Source organism: Oryctolagus cuniculus, chromosome 10, assembly GCF_051225735.1.
Source record: "Oryctolagus cuniculus isolate XC-2025 breed Fujian yellow rabbit chromosome 10, ASM5122573v1, whole genome shotgun sequence".
Lineage (NCBI taxonomy): Eukaryota > Metazoa > Chordata > Mammalia > Lagomorpha > Leporidae > Oryctolagus > Oryctolagus cuniculus.
Window position 1 is genome coordinate 102,628,491 of NC_142876.1, and position 17,939 is coordinate 102,646,429.

Below are 17,939 nucleotides of genomic sequence, written 5' to 3' on the forward strand. Positions count from 1 at the left end.
GCTGCCCCGCCCGCAGGTGTCCCGCACCTGTCGGCCGGCGGCGCGCGCGCGCAGCGCCTGCCCCGCCACCGTTGGTGCCCGCGTCGTGCGCGGGGGTCCGTCGGTGCCCGCGGCGGGCGGCCTGAGGGACCGGCGTCAGCGCTACGTGCTGCGGGGCGGGCGCGGCGGGCGGGGTGGGGGCGGCGCCGAGCGCGGCAGCAGCGGCGGCGGCGGTGGCGCGGGAGGCGGGAGCGGCGGACGCGGCGGCGGCGGCGGCATGCGGCTCGGGCGGCTGCTCGTGCTGCCCACCGCGGGCTGAGGCGGCCGCAACACGGGGGGGAGGCGCGGCGGCTGGGCGAGCCGGCGGCGCAGCCAGCGCGGGGACCGCGCACCGCGGCCGGTGCTCCGCGCCATGGGCCGAGCCGGGGGCGGGGGCCCGGGCCGGGGACCGCCGCTAATGCTGCTGTTTCTGGGGGCCGCGCTGGTCCTCGCCGCGGGGGCCGTGCCCGGTAGGTACAGACCGCGGCCGGGGCCCGGGCTGCCCTCGCGCCCCACCCCGGGCCGGGGTCTTGCCGGCGTCGGGCACAGGTGGAGCCGCGCGCGGCGGTCAGGGGGCGGGGCACTGCCTTGCGGCGGCGGGTGGGCAAGAAGCGCGGACCGAGCGGGAGCCTGGGGGGCGCCCGGCGGAGGGCAGCCGCGACCCGGGCGCAGGAACCGCTGTGCGGGGCCGGAGAAGGGGTCCGTGGGGGCGGGGCCTGTGGGCGGGGCCTGCGCGAGACTTGGGGGCGGGGCTGGAGGTGGTGGGAGTTGTGGCTGCATGATCAGGGTGGGGCCTTGGGGGGTGAGATTTTGGGTGGGCTAGGGTCCGCCGGGCCTGGGCCTGTCGGGTGGCAGGGAAGATGTTGGTCTGCGGGTGTTCCCGGGATGGGGGGGTCGGGACGGGGCGAAAGGGGGCGTGGCCAAGGCTTGACCTCGGCCTTGGAGAGTGGCCGGGGGCGGGACTCCGCGCGACTGCCTGACGCCCTGCCCCTCGCCTTCCCGCCCACAGCGCGTGAGGCTGGCAGCGCGGTCGAGGCCAAGGAGCTGAAGACCGGCCTGGCCCAGGAGTCGCGTGCCAATGCCACGCAGGACGAGGCCGGCCCGCCAGCTGCCGGGAAGGAGCCTGAGTTGGGCGCGGCGACGCCTGAGGAGACGCTGGAGGCGTCGGCTGCAGTGACCGGCACCGCCTGGCTGGAGGTTGACAGCCCGGGTCTGGGCGGAGGGACCATAGACATGGGCAGTGGCGACGCCCAGGCCATCCCGGCTACGCTCCAGGCTCCCCAGGAGGCCCTCGGTCAGTCTGCAATGCCCCCCACCACCCCTGAGACTCCAGAGGTCAGCGGACCACCTTCCCCAACCCCCCGCGACAAGCTGAGTCCAGACCCGGAACTCCCCAAGGAGAGCCCCTTGGAGGTTTGGCTGAACCTGGGGGGCAGCACACCCGACCCTCAAGGGTCTGAGCCCACCTACCCCTTTCAGGGTACGCAAGAGCCCCAGCCTGCCTCAGATATAATTGACATCGACTACTTTGAAGGACTGGATGGTGAGGGTCGTGGTGCCGACCTGGGGAGCTTTCCGGGGTCACCAGGAACCTCAGAGAACCACCCTGACACTGACGGGGAGGCCCCTTCCTGGAGCCTGCTTGACTTGTACGACGACTTCACCCCCTTTGATGAATCTGATTTCTACCCCACCACATCTTTCTATGATGACTTGGAGGAAGAGGAAGAGGAGGAGGAAGATGACAAGGATGCAGTGGGTGGTGGTGACCTGGGAGATGAAAATGATCTGGTAGTGCCCACGCAGAAGCCTGGTCCAGGGCACACTCTGGGGTTGGTCCCTGGCAGCAGCATCGCCCTCAGGCCCCGCCCAGGAGAACCAGGCCGGGACCTGGCGTCCGGTGGAAACAGCACCAAGTGCCGCAGCGGCTTTGTGCGGCAAAATGGCTCCTGCCGGTCGGTGTGCGACCTCTTCCCGAGCTACTGCCACAATGGCGGCCAGTGCTACCTGGTGGAGAACATAGGGGCCTTCTGCAGGTAAGGTTGGGCCAGGCAGGTGCATGGGGCTCGTAAAAGCACCTGAAGAGTGGACAGAGAGGGGAATGTGACAGGCGCAAAGGCTAACAGGTCACCCGTCCATCAGTCTCCCAGTTGGTAGTCAGGACGCACTCAGGACATCACTTCTTGTGACCTCGTCGCTAGCAAGCTTCCTCAGAGTTAAGATCTTGTTTTTCCTCTAAGTGTTGAGTGTTGTGTCCATAACCAAACTACTCCATTCTTTTTTATTATTTTTTTTTTTGAAGATTTATTTATTTGAAAGAGTTAACAGAGAGAGGTAGAGACGGAGAGTCTTCCATCCACTGGTTCACTCCCCAGATGGCTGCAACAGCCGGAGCTGCACTGATCTGAAGCCAGGAGCCAGGAGCTTCTTCTGGGTCTCCCACATGGGTGCAGGGACCCAAGGACTTGGGCCATCTTCTGCTGCTTTCCCAGGCCATAGCAGAGAGCTGGATTGGAAGAGGGGCAGCCAGGACTAGAACCGGTGCCCATATGGGATGCCAGCGCTTCAGGCCAGGACTTTTACCCTGCTGTGCCACAGCGCTGGTCCCATCCAAACTACTCCATTCCAAAGACCAAATGCAGGGACTTCCTGAGGGTTCTGTTGGAGAGAGCAGCACTACAGAAGAAGCAGGCCCACAACCCTGCTCTGTAAGAGACACAGCACGAGGCACACCCTTCCCACTGTGTGGGCAGTCGGAGGAAGGCCCAGGGCCCCACGGGAGAGGTGAGCAGGGGAAGTCAGAGGGAGGACCTCTGGGAGCAGCCGCTCTGATAGGTGAGCTGGAGCTGAGCGCCCTCCCCTGCTCGCAGGTGTGGGGGGTGTTTCCCGACTGTGACTGGTGGCTCCTTGCTATCTGTTGTGGGACACCAAGTTCAAGATGCTTCAAAGACTTGGGTAGCCTGCAGCCAGTACACCGCACCTCGCTCGCTGTTCATTGCCCCGTTCACCCACTCTTGCCCTCCCAGGGAGGCACTTCCCTACAGGGCAGCTCAGCTCCTTTCTCTGTGAGAACCTCCGGGTACAGGTGGTCTGCTTGTCTGTCCCAGGGCACGGAAGTGAAGCTGAGGGCTCCTCTGAGACTTGTTTCCCTTGACCCTGGGAGGGGCATTTCTGCTCTCCAGCATGCGCTCTCTCGCTCACTCGCTCGCTCGCTCTCTCTGTCTCCATGACTGCTTTTTCTTGTTCTTGTTGGAGGCACATGAACAGTTCAAGTTCCTTGGCTCTTGATGTTCTACTAGGAGAACAACCCGGAGAGCAGTGAATGTTGTACCCTTGACATTGAAGCTTAGGCTGCAATTCCTGCCCAAGAGGTTCTTTTCTGTAGTGATCATGACGTTAAGGTCACAAATCGCGTGTAACCACTGCCAGGAGGAGGTTCTGCGGTTAAGAAAGGAGGATGATGAGGCCTCACCAGTTGATGAAGGAGCCCTAGAAATCAGGGGGAGCCCTGTGGTTTCACCCTTCAGACTGAGGCCTGGGACCTTTGGGGCTGATTTCAGCCTCAGAGCCCTGTGTAAAATCATCACCTTGCCTACTGTTGGAGGCCTGGGCTTTGCACCTCCAAAGTGAGCTCCCATCAGCATAAGAACACCAGAGCCCCTGCCACCTCTGGAGGGCTGCAGAAGCTCCCAGAAGCACCTGGAGCCCTCGGGGAATTTCCCAGTAGAAAGGTACGCTTGCCCGCCTCACTCGGCCACCTGGCTCTGCTGCCCCTGGGCCCAGCAGTCTGTCACTGCCTCAGGAGAGCTTCCCCGCAGGGCCACGGTGGCTCCCGAAGCTCAGGGCCCATCCCAGGATCACATGTGGGCCTCCCTGCCAGCTGCCTCCCCTGGCTGTGTGTGCCCAGGCCTGGCCACGTGCGGCCTGAAAGCTGCTTTTGCATTCCACTCACAGGACACTGCTGAGCCTGTGCTTGCAGGCTGCAGCACGCCTTTGTCTCCATCACCCTGACCCACTGCAGGGAAACGCACGGAGCTGTGGCTTCACTTCTCCAGGACACTGGGTGAGAGAGCCCCACGTGGAGGGGTCTGCATTCCTTGGCAGCCTTCCACACACAGTCTCCCTGTGACTGCAGAGGTTCAGTGGAGAAGACAAAGCATTCCTGCTTCGCTGTGTCTCCTCACCCTGTTCTGGAGGTGGGGTAGCCGGCGCTCTGTGCCCCCAACCCTGGACCCCTTTCTCTCTGTCATTGACCCTCCTCTGCTTGCCTCTGCATCCTTCCATGTCTTTCCTCTTTGAAGCAGCCTGGTTCCCATGGAAACAGCCATGTCATTGGAAGAGTTGGAGCCTGGGAACGTCCCCAAGGGCAGGAGAAAGTCACTCAACAAAGCGACTCAGACCCACCCCGAGGGCTGACTCTCACTATGCTCGCGTGACAGTGCTTTCTCGTAGTAACGGGACAGGAAGCTTTGCGGGCAGGTCACTGGAGGCTGCAGAGCTAGGAGAAGAATATGCATCTGCGTCCGTGTTTGTCCTTGTCTGTCCCTTCATTTTTTTTCTCAGTGTCTGGTTAGCCACGTGAGCTAGATGAGGTGCAGGCAACAAGAGAGGTTCTCACATGCAGGACGGGTCCTGGAACTTTGTAGCCAGAGCTCTTACTCATCTCATTGCTCCTCTGTCTTTCATGCAGAGGCCAGGGCAGGTGGGCCCGAGAGAATGCTGTGACTGAGCTCACTGAAGCTCCTTAGTCACTTCATATTCATGTCACTTTGAGCAGTTCTCTCAGCCTCTCGCAACATGGCTACCTCATTAATACCACGGGCATCAGGGCTGCCTGGGCCCACTCCATCGAACGTCTGTAGGGATGGGGCAGGGATGCCAGCTGGGAGGTCCCGACAGATCTGAGGCATTGTAGTTCCTCTAAGTGGTTTTAGGAACAGACTGTTGAAGTGCACATTGGGGTCAGGGAACGGGGCCCAGGGCATTGCTGTGGCTGCGCACCCCATGTCTTGGGTCTCACACTGTCGCTGCTGCAGGTGCAACACGCAGGACTACATCTGGCACAAGGGCATGCGCTGCGAGTCCATCATCACCGACTTCCAGGTGATGTGCGTGGCCGTCGGCTCGGCCGCCCTGGTGCTACTCCTGCTCTTCATGATGACGGTGTTCTTTGCCAAGAAGCTGTACCTGCTCAAGACGGAGAACACCAAGCTGCGAAGAACCAAGTGAGTCTGGGCCCATGGCCTCTCTCGGCAGGAGGCAGCCCGGCCCCTGGCCGGGGGATGTTGTCCTGAGGGTTCCTGGCTCTCACTCTCCGTCCCTAGCTGTTTTGTCCCTGCTGAAGAGCAAAAGCTTATCAAGCGTATCCATCCCTACACAGAACATGCTGGAATTGCAGCAGAGGTGAAGCCGCCCCTGTGGCACACAGCCCCCCGTCCAGGGAGTGTTCCCTTCCACCCTCCCCAGCCCTGCACAAGGATAGAGGTTCCTTAAAGCAAGAGCAGCCAGCAGATAGCAACTCCAAGCCCTAACCCGCAAGTAAGTTCTGTCCTGCTGCAGCTGCCTGCTCCCACCTGGCTGTGCCTGCATCACTGGTCGCTGGCAGCTCGTGGCCAGTGGATTCGCATGCAGCACCCCATCTCTCGCAAGTCAGCTCCCCCTCAGCGAATGGTGAGAGAAAGGGTTAGCACCACACTGCATGGCTTTTTCAGAGCTAGGCAACGCTTGGTCCAAACAGAACTGCAAGGAACTTAAGGAACCCTTCAGCTCTCCTCTGAGTAGCAGTTGGCATTGGGTGGAGGAGGGTGAGCTGCTTCCACTCTGGATTTCAAGAGCCCTGTGGAGATAATGGAATCTCATTTCCGCTCTGCCTTTAGCTGAGCAGTGCCTGTTGGGTGCCTGTGAGAGTCAGTGAGCACTTACCTTTAAGTCTGTTGTGACCTTACATACTATGAAAGAATCACTCTTGTCACCCAGAGAAGTAAAAAAAAAAAAAAAACAAAAAAAAACCCTTTCTGAAGTATCACAGAAGTCACAAAAGGAAGAAATTGGAGTTCAAGACTCAAGAGCCAATTTATGCAGAAGTATCCCCACTCCCTTTCAATCTGCTGCCCCCTTAGTCCCCTCCCCCTGACCTGAGGCTCCCTGCAGTGAGTGGGACTGAAGGACTGTGCCTGCATCCCGAGAAGAGGACAAAACACCATCTGTTGCTCCTTTGCTGGTAGAAGCTCAGGGTGTGCAGGCACAGGCGGCTGTCTGCAGCCTCCCAGCTAACGGCTGTGGGGCTGGGGGGGCTGGGGGGGCCTCGCCATTGTGCGTGTGCACTGAGGCGGGGGCTGCAGAGAGTCACGAGCCAGGACCCTTGGCTCCTCACTCGTATACCAAAGGGGTGGGTGAGCAGGGATGTGCAGGGGACAGGGTGAAAGGACCACCTAAATCAGGGCAGCTGCTGCTGACCGTGGGGGAGAGAAAGGAGCAGCAGGAGCTGTGGCCAGAGGGCCTCCCCTCTGGCTTCCGCAGGATGTGGCCGCCTCCTTTCTCCGCACACCTTCGTTCCTTTCCCGTGCGTGCTTACCACCGCAACGATGCTGCCATGTACCCAGCACACTGCAGATGTTGCTGCACTTTATTGATTCTAAGATACCTATTTTTTTCACTTGTTAACATTTCTGCAATTGGATTATGTCGCTGGCGCCTTACAAGCAGTGTTGGCCAGATGGTAGACACGATGTAGTTGGCATTGCCTGGCACGCACAGGCGTGGGTCATAGCTGTTCATATCGTTGTCAGTTCTTTATCCAGAGTCTAAATGAGTGGCTTCCAGTGTGTAGTTAAAAAATCCCAGGTGACAGGAAGCCACCGAATCGTGGTTTAAGTGGCGGAAGCTTCCCTCTTAATGGTACATCAAGTAACGGCGCATCTTCTTCCTCTGTGGCCTTTGGTTAAACAGAAGAGTTGACCCACAAAGCCGAGGTGTTAACTACCTTTGCTAGGTTTTACCACAATCATTTCACTTGCTTTTTCCATTCTCTCTTCCACTCTACCCAGCAAATTCCGGACCCCATCCGAGCTGCACAACGATAACTTCTCCCTCTCTACCATTGCTGAGGGTTCTCACCCAAATGTAAGGAAACTCTGCGACACCCCCCGTACTCCCTCCCCGCATGCCCGGGCCCTGGCTCACTATGATAACGCTCTCTGTCAGGTAACTGGTCTTCTTCACATCTCCCCTCATGCATGCCTCAGCCCCCAGCCTGTGTCTCTGGTCTGGTTCTGAGTGTGACATCTGCAGGGGTGCCTGAAGGTCAGCTTAGGGTGCCTGGGTGGGGCAGCGAAGGTGGGAAGAAGCCCTTGGCCATCCATCAGTTCTTCGACGAGCAGCTACAGGGGCTGGACAACCTTTTTGCTAGGATGGCTTGGGGTGTTTAGCTCCATGTGCACCTTAGAAGTCTGACTGTGAAGTCTCTTACTTTCCCCATCAGGGAGCAAGATGCTGCTTTCTTTGCTGGGGAATTTCTTGATGGTCATTGAAGCCAGTGGTGGTTGCTTTTTGGGATGGGTGGAAAAACCTCTGGGTCCTGATGTCCCTTGAGGGCCGCAGAAACTAGCAGGTGAGGGCTGAGTGAGCACGAAATACTGGTGGAACCGTAAGGCTAGGAGACATTCTCTCGTCAGGAGGATGGGCTCAGAAATACCCACTGACCCCAGCGGAAGCTCCCAATAGACTTTTCTTGAAGATTTTGGCCCAGTGTGTTGCCTGGATCGTACTGATCAATAAAATACTGGATATTGTCAGATAATTTGAAAACAAAGCAGAAACCGTACAAGCCCCAAGTCATGGCACATTCAACTCCAAGAATTCACACAATGCAGGCTCCATGCCTCCAGGTAAATGCATTATTCCCCAAGTGATTATTAAACAGAGACTACAGACTGAAGCAGTAGAGTTTAAAGAAACATTTTAAAGAAGTTCTTTGAAATAATGGACAGCAGAAGATCAGAGCTCATAGGGACCTTAACAGTCCAGACTGGTGCCATCCAGTGGGATTTTGTTCTAAATTTTCACTGGGAAAGCAGTGGAGGGTAGCCCAAGTACTTGGGGCCCCTGCACCCACATGGGAGACCTGAAGGAAGCTCCTAGCTTCTGGCTCTGGCTGGGCACAGCCCTGGCTGTTGTGGCCATTTAGGGAGTGAGCCAGCAGATGGAACTCCACATAACTCTGCCTTTCAAATAATCTTTTTAAAAAAGAAAAATCTTCACCGTCTCCCACAGCTGCCGCCAGCTGCACGTGGCTGTCAAGCTCTTGGCACGTGGCTAGTGCTTACCATTGGACAGTACAGGTCCTGCCCACTGTCGTCTTTGTTTTTTCTTTCCTAGTTATTCCCCTAAAAGAGTTACAGAGACATCTTCCGTCTGCTGGTTCACCCCCTAGATAGCTGCCATAGTGAGGGTTGGTCCATTCATCTGGATCTCCCACATGGGTGGCAAGGAGCGCAAACACCTGGGCCATCTTCCACTGCTTTCCCCAGGCCGTTAGCAGGGAGCTGGATGGAAAGTGGAGCAGCTGAGATGTGCATGAACTGGCCCCCATGGGGATGCCTGCATCACAGGCAGTGGCTTTCCCAGCTGCCCCGAGCCAGTCCATCCCCACCCCACCCCCTCCAGTCATCTTTTTATTGGTGGAGAAACTGTTGCACCAGAAAGGGAAAGAGAGTAACAGTACATGTGGCCTTGTTCACCAAACTCCAGAAAAGGAAAACTTGGCTTGGCGGAGGAGGAGTACAGGGATCACGGCCAGCGTGAAATGAGAAGTAAACTCATTAATATTTTAAAATCTTTGATACAAAGGGTGGGGAAAGAGCAGGTTATTGCACTTGGTATGTCTCCAGAGATTAATAAGCTTGACCTCATAACCATGGAAACAAGGTATCTCACAGACTTTATGACCGGTGACCACATCAATCAACGCACAAGGATGTGGGCCCCTCGAGGGCAGGGTAGGGTCCTGCGTTTCACCTGATCCAGCCCTGTGAGGTCAGGCCTGCATTCAGCCATGCTGTGTTGGGCCCTGCCTGGTGACAGACGGTTTGCACCGGGCCTCTCAGTCCCACTCTCAGACCTGCCAGCTTGTACGTGTGGGCTGCAGAGTGGTTCCTACAGCCAGGGCACCCGCTGTCCACAGACAGTTCTGGCCACGTGGCCTGGCAGAGTGCCAGCATCCTTAGGACAGTTTCTGGCCATGCCCCCCTGGCACCTCACGAAAGTGGGAGGGTGGGGAAGAGCCCTCCCGGAGGGCTGGGTTGCACGAGCCACTGGGAGGCTCTGCTGCTCTTGTTGGCTCAGCCAGCCTCATGGAAGCCAGGCGCCTGTGCACGGAAGCTAGCATGCCCCTGAGTGCAGAATACGGCAAGCCCGAGAACAGAGCAGAGCCGCGAGTGGTCAACCGTGGCAGACTCAGCCTGAGAAGGGGCTGTGGGGTTGTCTGGGCAGCACTCAGAGAAGTGGCACAGGCAGGGGCTGATGCTCTCCTGAGAGTCACTTCCAGCCGGCATCCGCCCCTCAGCTTCTGCCCAAAGGCACTGCCCTTCCCCCCTGTAAAGCACCTGTCGATGGCTGTCCTGCCCAGCGTCGCGTGTTCTGCGGGACTTTCTGCCTTCATCTCCAATTCTCGCACCTAGCCTTAAGGTCACAATTAGTCATATTCAACATCTCCTGGGCACTGGCAGTCAACACGGTTGCCACTTCACGGTGAAGTGAAGTCCCGCCCGCCTTCCATGTGTGCAGCAGAGCACGGAGTGAGAAAGCTTCAAGGCGAGCCAGGAAACGAGGGCGTCAGAGTGGAGCCTGCACTTTGGCCTCTGCCCCACCCTCTCCCTTCACCCCTCAAATTCCTTATTGGCATTGGGGTTCCCTGAAATTTTGGAGAAGCCTATTCATTTTAACAGAGGAATTATTTCTTTTACATAAGTAGATTGAGTGGGTCATTTTCCTACCCCACTGGATTAATCCCTACCGGCCACCCCGTGAAAAAGATTTCAAACAAAAGAATCTGCTGTTCCAGGTCGGTGGCAGGGCAGGGGTCAGATTTTGGAATCTGTGTCCCTCCAGCTCCTTCCTCCTGCTCGGCTGCTGCTCTCTGGGCCGTGGGTTGAGCTTGTGGGCCACCCGCTGAGTCAGTGCAGAAGTGTTTCCTGTAGCCTGGGAGGCAGGTGAGAGTGAGGGAAGCTGGACACAGTCCAGCTGCAGAGTCCTGGATGGCTTGAGTCTTCCCGAGAGGTGGCGGGCCTCCTGCTATTTCTCTTTATCCCTAGAACTTCTCCAGACTGTCCGTTAGTGGTGTGGGGTTTTTATGGGTTTTGTTTGTTTGCTTGTTTGTTTGTTTGTTTTTCCTATGTACTTTCCAGAATCTGCTTTTAGGTGTATTTGACAAAGCACTGTCATTCCCCTTCCGGTAGAGGTTTGCATCTGGAAACCTGGGAATCCAGGTCTGAGCCCCCGTTACCCTGGGTGGAAGGGTCCCCATATGGCTGGGGCAGACACTAGGAGCGGTCCATAGCGGTTCCTGGGGCTTCCGCCAGACATCAGCCCAGCCCCCTTGTGACCAGGTACTCTGCCAAGTCCCAGCAGATGGGCCCTCTGCTGCAGGATTCAGCAGCCCTGGGCTTACCGGGATCAAATGCAGGGACATACAGTGTAGCAGCTCTCCCTCAACGGTTCTGCCTCCACCACTGTTTGTACACCTCCAATCACCTTAGGGTGTGCTCCTCCCGCTGCTTGGCCCCAAAAGCAGTTTCTCATCGGTAAATCCCATGGTCCTTTATCCACCTTCATGGCGTCACAGCTCTGACGTCAAATCTAAAGGCATCACTCAGTGTGCTTTTCCCTACAGTGGTGGGGGGAATGTTCCCGTTCCCCTGTATGCCCCAAACAGTATGTGACCTGGGAGGTGGTGCGGGGAAGATTACCTTAGAAATACGGAAGCAGGCTGCATCCCGTGGGAGGCAGGTGAGCCTGCTCTTGCCATGACCAGGTTCTGGCACGACTCAGAGTCCTCCCCGCCCAGTTCAGTGGTTCTGCTAACAGTGCTCCTGCAGGCTGCGTGCGCTGCCGTGTCTAGAGTCTGCCTCAGTGCTCCGCGGAGTCCACTTCCTCTTGTCTCGTTGGAAACAGCAGCCCTTTGCTCCCCTGTTTGTAAATCATGCCTGCAGCCTTTGAAGCTCTGCATTAAGTCTCTGCTGGGTCTGAGCCGCTGGAGAGGTTTTGGGTGAGGCTGGGGGCAGAAAGCAGGTGACAGTGATTTCTACACTTAGAGAACTTGTGGACGCTTCCTCGCCTCCTGTCTGAACAGCCTGGGTCCTTCCCTACTTCCTTTCCAACTCACCACTACCCTAACCTCGTGCTATTAGGGGTCAACTATTGGGCAGCACAGACAGGAACGCACCGGCTCGCCCATGGTGGTTGTCCTGAATGCGGGAAGTGGCTAAAGCAAGAGCAGCCTGAACTCGTAGGCAGGTGGGCGTACCCCATCCTTCATCCGCCTGAGCGGTCACACAAACCCAGAGGAGTTCCGGGCACTTAGGACACGATTTTGGGCCCCAGAGAAAGAACTGGGACCACGGCTGTCATCCCATCAGGTGGTCCTCAGGGAAGAGGAAGGCAGGTGTTGCCCTGCAAGTTCTCCACGTGCCCCGAATGTGGGATCGGAGGTCTGTGTGCTGGAGTGGGGCTTCCTGCAGTCCTGGAACAGGCAACGTCCTTGGGCTGCAGGCAGCAGGGCGTGGGGACCCAGGAGAGTGGGCTGAGAACCAGCTGTGGGGATCACCTGCCGTGGTCAGCATGCGGATAGTGGAAGCAGCTGAACTCATCTGGGCTTCGACTGAGAAAGCACCGGTTGTTGTTAGCGTCTTTCGGCAGGTGCGGCTCTGACGGCAAGAGGCTCAGAGGACACGCAGTTGCTTTGGGGACGGGAGCCCTAGCTTTGTCTAGAGCCGCTCTGCACTTGACTTTAGTCCGCTGGGTGCCCCACTGTGTGCACTGACAAGATGTCTCCCTTGACCCAGATGTTTCCGGGTGGTTTTTGTTTTGTTCTGTTCTGTTTGTTTGTTTTTAAGAGACAGACCTCATCCCTGTGGTTCACTTAATAAATGCTCACAACAACCCCTGGCCGGAGCCAAAACTGGGGGTCAGGGACTCAATCCAGAAAGCCCACGTGGGTGACAGGAGCCCAGGCACTTGAGCCGTCGCCTGCTGGCTCCCAGGGCCTGTGTTAGCAGTGAGTTGGAGTCGGGAGCTGGAGCTAGGTGTTGAATCGAAGTTCTGCTACACGAGACGTGAGCATCTTCACTGCTAGGCCAGTCGCCTGCCCCTGACCAAGATGTTTTTGTCAGAGTTGAACCCAGCAGGATGGAGAGCCGAGAAGAGCTCATTCATGCCTGAGCCTTGGGAGGTGCTGGGGCAGGGTACTAAAGGGAGTGTTTGTCCCCAGTCTCTGTCCAGAGAGAATCTTGGACTGGCCCAAATTAACAGTATTTGTAATCTGATCACCGTCAACTTTTCATCTTTATCTGGCATTGCTTCTAAGGAAGACTTTCCTAGAAGTAGCTGCTGATGCACTACCGTGGTTAGTTTTTCATTCAAGTCTTAGAACTTGTTTCAGTTACGGTTTCTTTGACCCAGATGGATAACCGAGGTTGGGGCACGTTGGCGTCCCGTATTGGGGTGCTGGTTTAAGTGCTGGCTGCTCCACTTCTGAGCCAGCTTCCTGCTAATGTGCCTGGAAAGCAGTGGAAGTTTGCAGTAGTACGTGGGCCTCTGACACTCACGTGGGAAACCCAGATGGAGTTCCAGGCTCCTGGCTTCAGCCTGGCCCGGCCCCAGCCACTGTGGCCATTTGGAAAGTGAACCAGCAGATAGAAGACCTGTTTCTCTCTGTGTCTGTCTGTCTGTCTGTCTGACTGTCTCTGTTTCTCTGTCAGTCTGCCTTTCAAATAAAATAAATCTTGAAAAAAGAAAACCTAGGTTATTATTTGATTGCTGTCCCATTGTCTCCTCCCCTGCTTGTTTCCCCTTCCAGGATGATCCCAATGCCCCCCACAAAATCCAGGAAGCCCTCAAGTCCTGCCTGAAAGAGGAGGAGTCGTTTAACATCCAGAACTCCATGTCGCCCAAGCTTGAGGGTGGCAAAGGTGACCAGGTGGACTTGGAGGTGAACTGTCTTCAGAACAACTTAACCTAAAGCAGACAGAGCGGGGAGAGAGGCACCCGGGGTGGGGGGCGGGGGAAGGATGGCGTGCTCCTCTGTACAGAGTCTATTTCTTGTAACCATTTGTTAAACTCCTTTCTTTTTCTGGTCTCATGGCATGCATTGATGTATTTTGTACAGGAGGGGAAAAAAAAAACACTTAAAATAAGCAAAGAAATGGAACAGAATTGCATACACTGGGTTGTTTTGTCTGTGCTGTCTGTACATTGCTTCTGCGGCTGTGATTTCTAAACCTATGCTGTTATTCAACTGACCTTTTTTTTGGTACTTTGACCCACCTTTTTTTGAAATACCAGTAAAAAAAAAAAAGTTATTGAAATAAAACTTTTTAAAAAGCTATCCATTTTCTTAATGCCGCTGTGTCCGGGCCCTCCCCAGTCTTACTGAAGTTGAATCCCTCGCTTCCTTGAAGATGTGCACTTGTACGTGTCAGGAACCTCGGAAATGGTGTGTTAGTGGGGCAGCCATAACACAACATGACTGAAGTCCGGGGTCAGGGTGCCAGCAGGCTGGTTTCCGCACGAGGCCTCCCCGGGCTCTGGAGGCCCTGGAGCAGCTGTGTCCTCGAAGCGTCCTCACGTGCCTTCTCTGTGCACGGAGGAGAGCAAGCTTGCTGGTGTCGCTTCCCCTTCCTGACAGGACACTGATCCTTATCACCTCCTGCCGCCTTAGCCCTGTCTCCAGCAGTCACCTTGAATGGCGAGGGCAAAATTCAGTCCGTAATAGCTTCTCTCACCTGTTAGAAGGATATGCAGTTCTTCTTTCATAAACATGTATCCGAGCCAGGCACTGTGCCAAGACTACTAGATGTATAATAGATCCCCATCCTCAAGAAATTACCAGTCCACTTGAGAAACAAACTTTTAAACAAGTAACAATATGGTGTGTGCAAAGTCAGAGGAGTTGGACTTGCAGGGTCAGAGCTTGCGGGCTGGGAGTTTGGCACAGTGCTTAAGGTGCCATTTGCAATGCCCACATTCGGATCAGGAAACTGGGTTCAAGTCTGGGCTCCACTTCTGATTCGAGCTTCCTGCTCATGCACACCCTGGGGAGCTAGCTGATCAGAAGTGGAGCAGCTGGGCCTTGAACTGGCACCCATATAGAATACTGGCTAGCCTTGCAGGTGGTGGCTTTACCTGTTACAACACAGCACCAGCCCCCCCAAAAACAAATCTTTAAAAATAAAAGTTCAGGCCGGCGCCGTGGCTCACTAGGCTAATCCTCCACCTTGCGGCGCCGGCACACCGGGTTCTAGTCCCGGTTGGGGCGCTGGATTCTGTCCCGGTTGCCCCTCTTCCAGGCCAGCCCTCTGCTGTGGCCAGGGAGTGCAGTGGAGGATGGCCCAGGTGCTTGGGCCCTGCACCCCATGGGAGACCAGGAAAAGCACCTGGCTCCTGGCTCCTGCCATCGGATCAGCGTGGTGCGCCGGCCGCAGCGCGCCCGCCGCGGCGGCCATTGGAGGGTGAACCAACGGCAAAGGAAGGCCTCTCTGTCTCTCTCTCACTGTCCACTCTGCCTGTCAAAAAAAAAAAAAAAAAGAAAAAGAAAAAGAAAAGTTCAGAGCTTCAAAGGAGGCTGAAATTGGACTTTTTAAAAGTTTATTCTTGGCCGGCACTGTGGCTCAATAGGCTAATCCTCCGCCTTGCGGCGCCGGCACACCAGGTTCTAGTCCCGGTTGGGGCGCCGGATTCTGCCCCAGTTGCCCCTCTTCCAGGCCAGCTCTCTGCTGTGGCCCGGGAAGGCAGTGGAGGATGGCCCAAGTGCTTGGGCCCTGCACCCCATGGGAGACCAGGAGAAGCACCTGGCTCCTGGCTTCGGATCAGCACAATGCGCCTGCCTCAGCGGCCATTGGAGGGTGAACCAATGGAAAAAGGAAGACCTTTCTCTCTGTCTCTCTCTCTCACTGTCCACTCTGCCTGTCAAAATTAAAAAAAAAAAAAGTTTATTCTTTTTATTTGAAAGAGAGCAAGAGGGCTCCCCCATCTGCTGATCCATTCCCCAGATGCCTGTTCCAGCAAGGGCTGAGTGTGGCCAAAGCCGGAGTCAGGAATTCAACGTGGGTCTCCCACACGGGCAGCCATTGCCTGCTGCCTCCAAGAGTAAGCCTTAGCAGCAAGCTGGACTCAGGATTAGGGCTGGGACACAAACCCAGGCACTTGATGTGGGGTGTAGCATCCTCACCACTGTGCCAAACACCCACCCGGAAACTGGATGTTCAAAGAGGAGGAAGCATTTTCCAGGCTGGACGGGGAGAAGAGCCGTGCAAGGCAAGGCAGAATGCTCAGGCAAGTGTTGCTCTGTGAGGAGGAATTGTGTGTGCAGGGCCCTGGGTGAAGAGGTTAGAAAGGGCAATTGAGGGTGAGCTGCCAGAGGACCTTGCTGAATGCCACTGAGCCCAGGAATGAAGCAGGGTCAGACCTGTCTTCTGACAAGAGAGCACGGGACGATGGTGAAGGTGCACTGGGGACAGGGATGGTGACAGTCTAGACAAGCAACGGGGCTGGACTGGAGAGAGGGGAGCATTCAGGAGCCAGATTTACCCACAGCAGGGTGGGGGTGGGGGTTCTAAAATGCTTGCCTGTGCTCAGTCTTCCATAATTCCGGTAACTGAATCCCTGTGTGTTTGCTGTCTGACTTCTGCTGGTTCTCCCTGAGTTATATTCACGTGTGCTCCACTGTCTTATGTTTCATGCTGGACTCGGTATAGGCTACATATCCCTTATCAGAAATGCTGGAGGCAGGCCCACGCTGTGGCATAGTGGGTAAAGCTGCTGCCTGCAGTGCCAGCATCCCATGGGGGCGCCAGTTCAAGTCTCGGCTGCTCCACTCCGAATCCAGCTCTCTGCTATGGCCTGGGAAAGCAGTAGAAGATGGCCCAAGTGTTTGGGCCCCTGCACCCACGTGGGAGACGTGGAAGAGGCTCCTGGCTTCAGATCTGCACAGCTCCAGTCATTGCAGCCATTTGTGGAGTGAAACAGCGGAGGGAAGATCTCTCTCTGAGTCTCTGCCTCTGCCTCTCTGTAACTCTGCCTTTCAGATAAATAAATAAATCTTTAGAAAAAAGAAATGTTGGGGACCAGAAATGTTTGGGCCATTTCTTTGGATTTGGGAATATTTTAATATATGTAAAGAGGTATCTTGAGGATGGAACCCAAGTCTAAACAAGAAATTCATATACACCTTACACACATAGCCTGAAGGTAATTTATACAGAATTTTTAGTGCACCTGCATTTTTACTGTGGCCTGCTGCATGAATCCGAGTGCAGAAGTTTCCAGTTGGTATGTCATGTCACCATTCAAAAAGTTTCAGACTTTAGAATACTGTGAATTTTCAGGTTAGAGATACTCTACTTCCACTCTGCCTGTCAAAAAAATAAAAACTAAAAATAAAAAATAAAAAAATATTTTGAGGGATAGTATAATTTTTTCCTCTAGAGTTTTTTTTTTTTTTTTTTTTTTTTTTTTTTTTTTTTTTTTTTTTTTTTTTTACAGGCAGAGTGGACAGTGAGAGAGAGAGAGACAGAGAAAGGTCTTCCTTTGCCATTGGTTCACCCTCCAATGGCTGCCGTGGCCGGCGCGCTGCAACCGGCGCACCGCGCTGATCCGATGGCAGGAGCCAGGTACTTCTCCTGGTCTCCCATGGGGTGCAGGGCCCAAGCACTTGGGCCATCCTCCACTGCACTCCCGGGCCACAGCAGAGAGCTGGCCTGGAAGAGGGGCAACCGGGACAGAATCCGGCGCCCCGACGGGGACTAGAACCCAGTGTGCCGGCGCCGCAAGGCAGAGGATTAGCCTAGTGAGCTGCGGCGCTGGCCTAAAGTGGTTTTTTTTTTTTTTTTTAAGATTTATTTATTTGTTTGAGAGGTAGACAGTGAGAGGAAGAGACAGAGAGAAAAGTCTTCCTTCCATTGATTCACTCCCCAAATGGCCGCAATGGCCAGAGCTGCGCCGAGCTGAAGCCAGGAGCCAAGAGCTTCTTCCCGGTCTCCCATGCAGGTGCAGGGGCCCAAACACCTGGGCCATCTTCTACTGCTATCCCAGGCCACAGCAGAGAGCAGGATCGGAAGAGGTGCAGCTGGGACTAGAACCGGCGTCCATATGGGATGCCAGCACTGCAGGCAGAGGATTAACCCACTGCACCATGGCACCAGCCCCTAGAGAGGTTTATTTTTAAGATTTATTGTACTTATTTAACAGGCAGAGTGACAGAGGGAGAGAGAGATCTTCCATCTCTATTGGTTCACTCCCCGAATGGCTGCAATGGCCAGGGTTAGGGCAAGCTGAAAGCAGGAGCCTGGAGCTCTATCTGGGTCTCCTATGTGGGAGCAGAGGCCCGAGCACTTAGGCCAGGATCTGTTTTCCCAAGCGTCTTAACACGGAGCTGGACTGGGGAAGCAGAGCAGCTGAGACTTGAACTGGTGCTCTAATATGGGATGCCAGCATAGCAAGCAGTGGCTTAACCCACGGTGCCATGATGCCAGCCCCTGGAGAGGGTTTTTAGCTGCTTCTCTCAGGTGCCATGGGTATGGGGTTGCATTCATCCAAATGGAATCTGAGCCCAAGCTACAGACCCATCAGACCATGTAAGAGCTAAGGTTCGCATTTGATTCATCCCTAACCCTGTAAAAAGCCCTCTAGAGTCACAGCCCCAAACAGCC

The 17,939-nt window shown here is 55.6% G+C and overlaps 1 protein-coding gene across 2 annotated transcripts; it reads left to right on the top strand.

Moving 5' to 3' along the window:
• The first annotated feature begins 241 nt into the window (after positions 1–241).
• On the top strand, positions 242–13,618 carry CSPG5 (chondroitin sulfate proteoglycan 5). 2 transcript variants are annotated; one of them, XM_051852497.3, is made up of 5 exons: positions 242–488; positions 1,028–2,054; positions 5,055–5,243; positions 7,065–7,221; positions 13,091–13,618. In XM_051852497.3, exons 1-5 carry the CDS (start codon positions 392–394, stop codon positions 13,250–13,252), a joined length of 1,632 nt encoding a protein of 543 aa, XP_051708457.3. In that variant the 5' UTR covers positions 242–391; the 3' UTR covers positions 13,253–13,618. The 2 variants fall into 2 exon arrangements, with proteins under 2 accessions (XP_051708457.3, XP_051708458.3); XM_051852498.3 differs by having other exon boundaries at positions 7,065–7,140.
• The last annotated feature ends 4,321 nt before the right edge of the window (positions 13,619–17,939 follow it).

Bases quoted from the DNA above. Each gene is read 5' to 3' on its own strand.
- CSPG5 (XM_051852497.3), top strand. From the start codon at position 392: ATGGGCCGAGCCGGGGGCGGGGGCCCGGGCCGGGGACCGCCGCTAATG. The intron at 489-1,027 runs GTAGGTACAGAC...TCCCGCCCACAG, and splicing joins CGCCGCGGGGGCCGTGCCCG to CGCGTGAGGCTGGCAGCGCG. The intron at 7,222-13,090 runs GTAACTGGTCTT...TTCCCCTTCCAG, and splicing joins ATGATAACGCTCTCTGTCAG to GATGATCCCAATGCCCCCCA.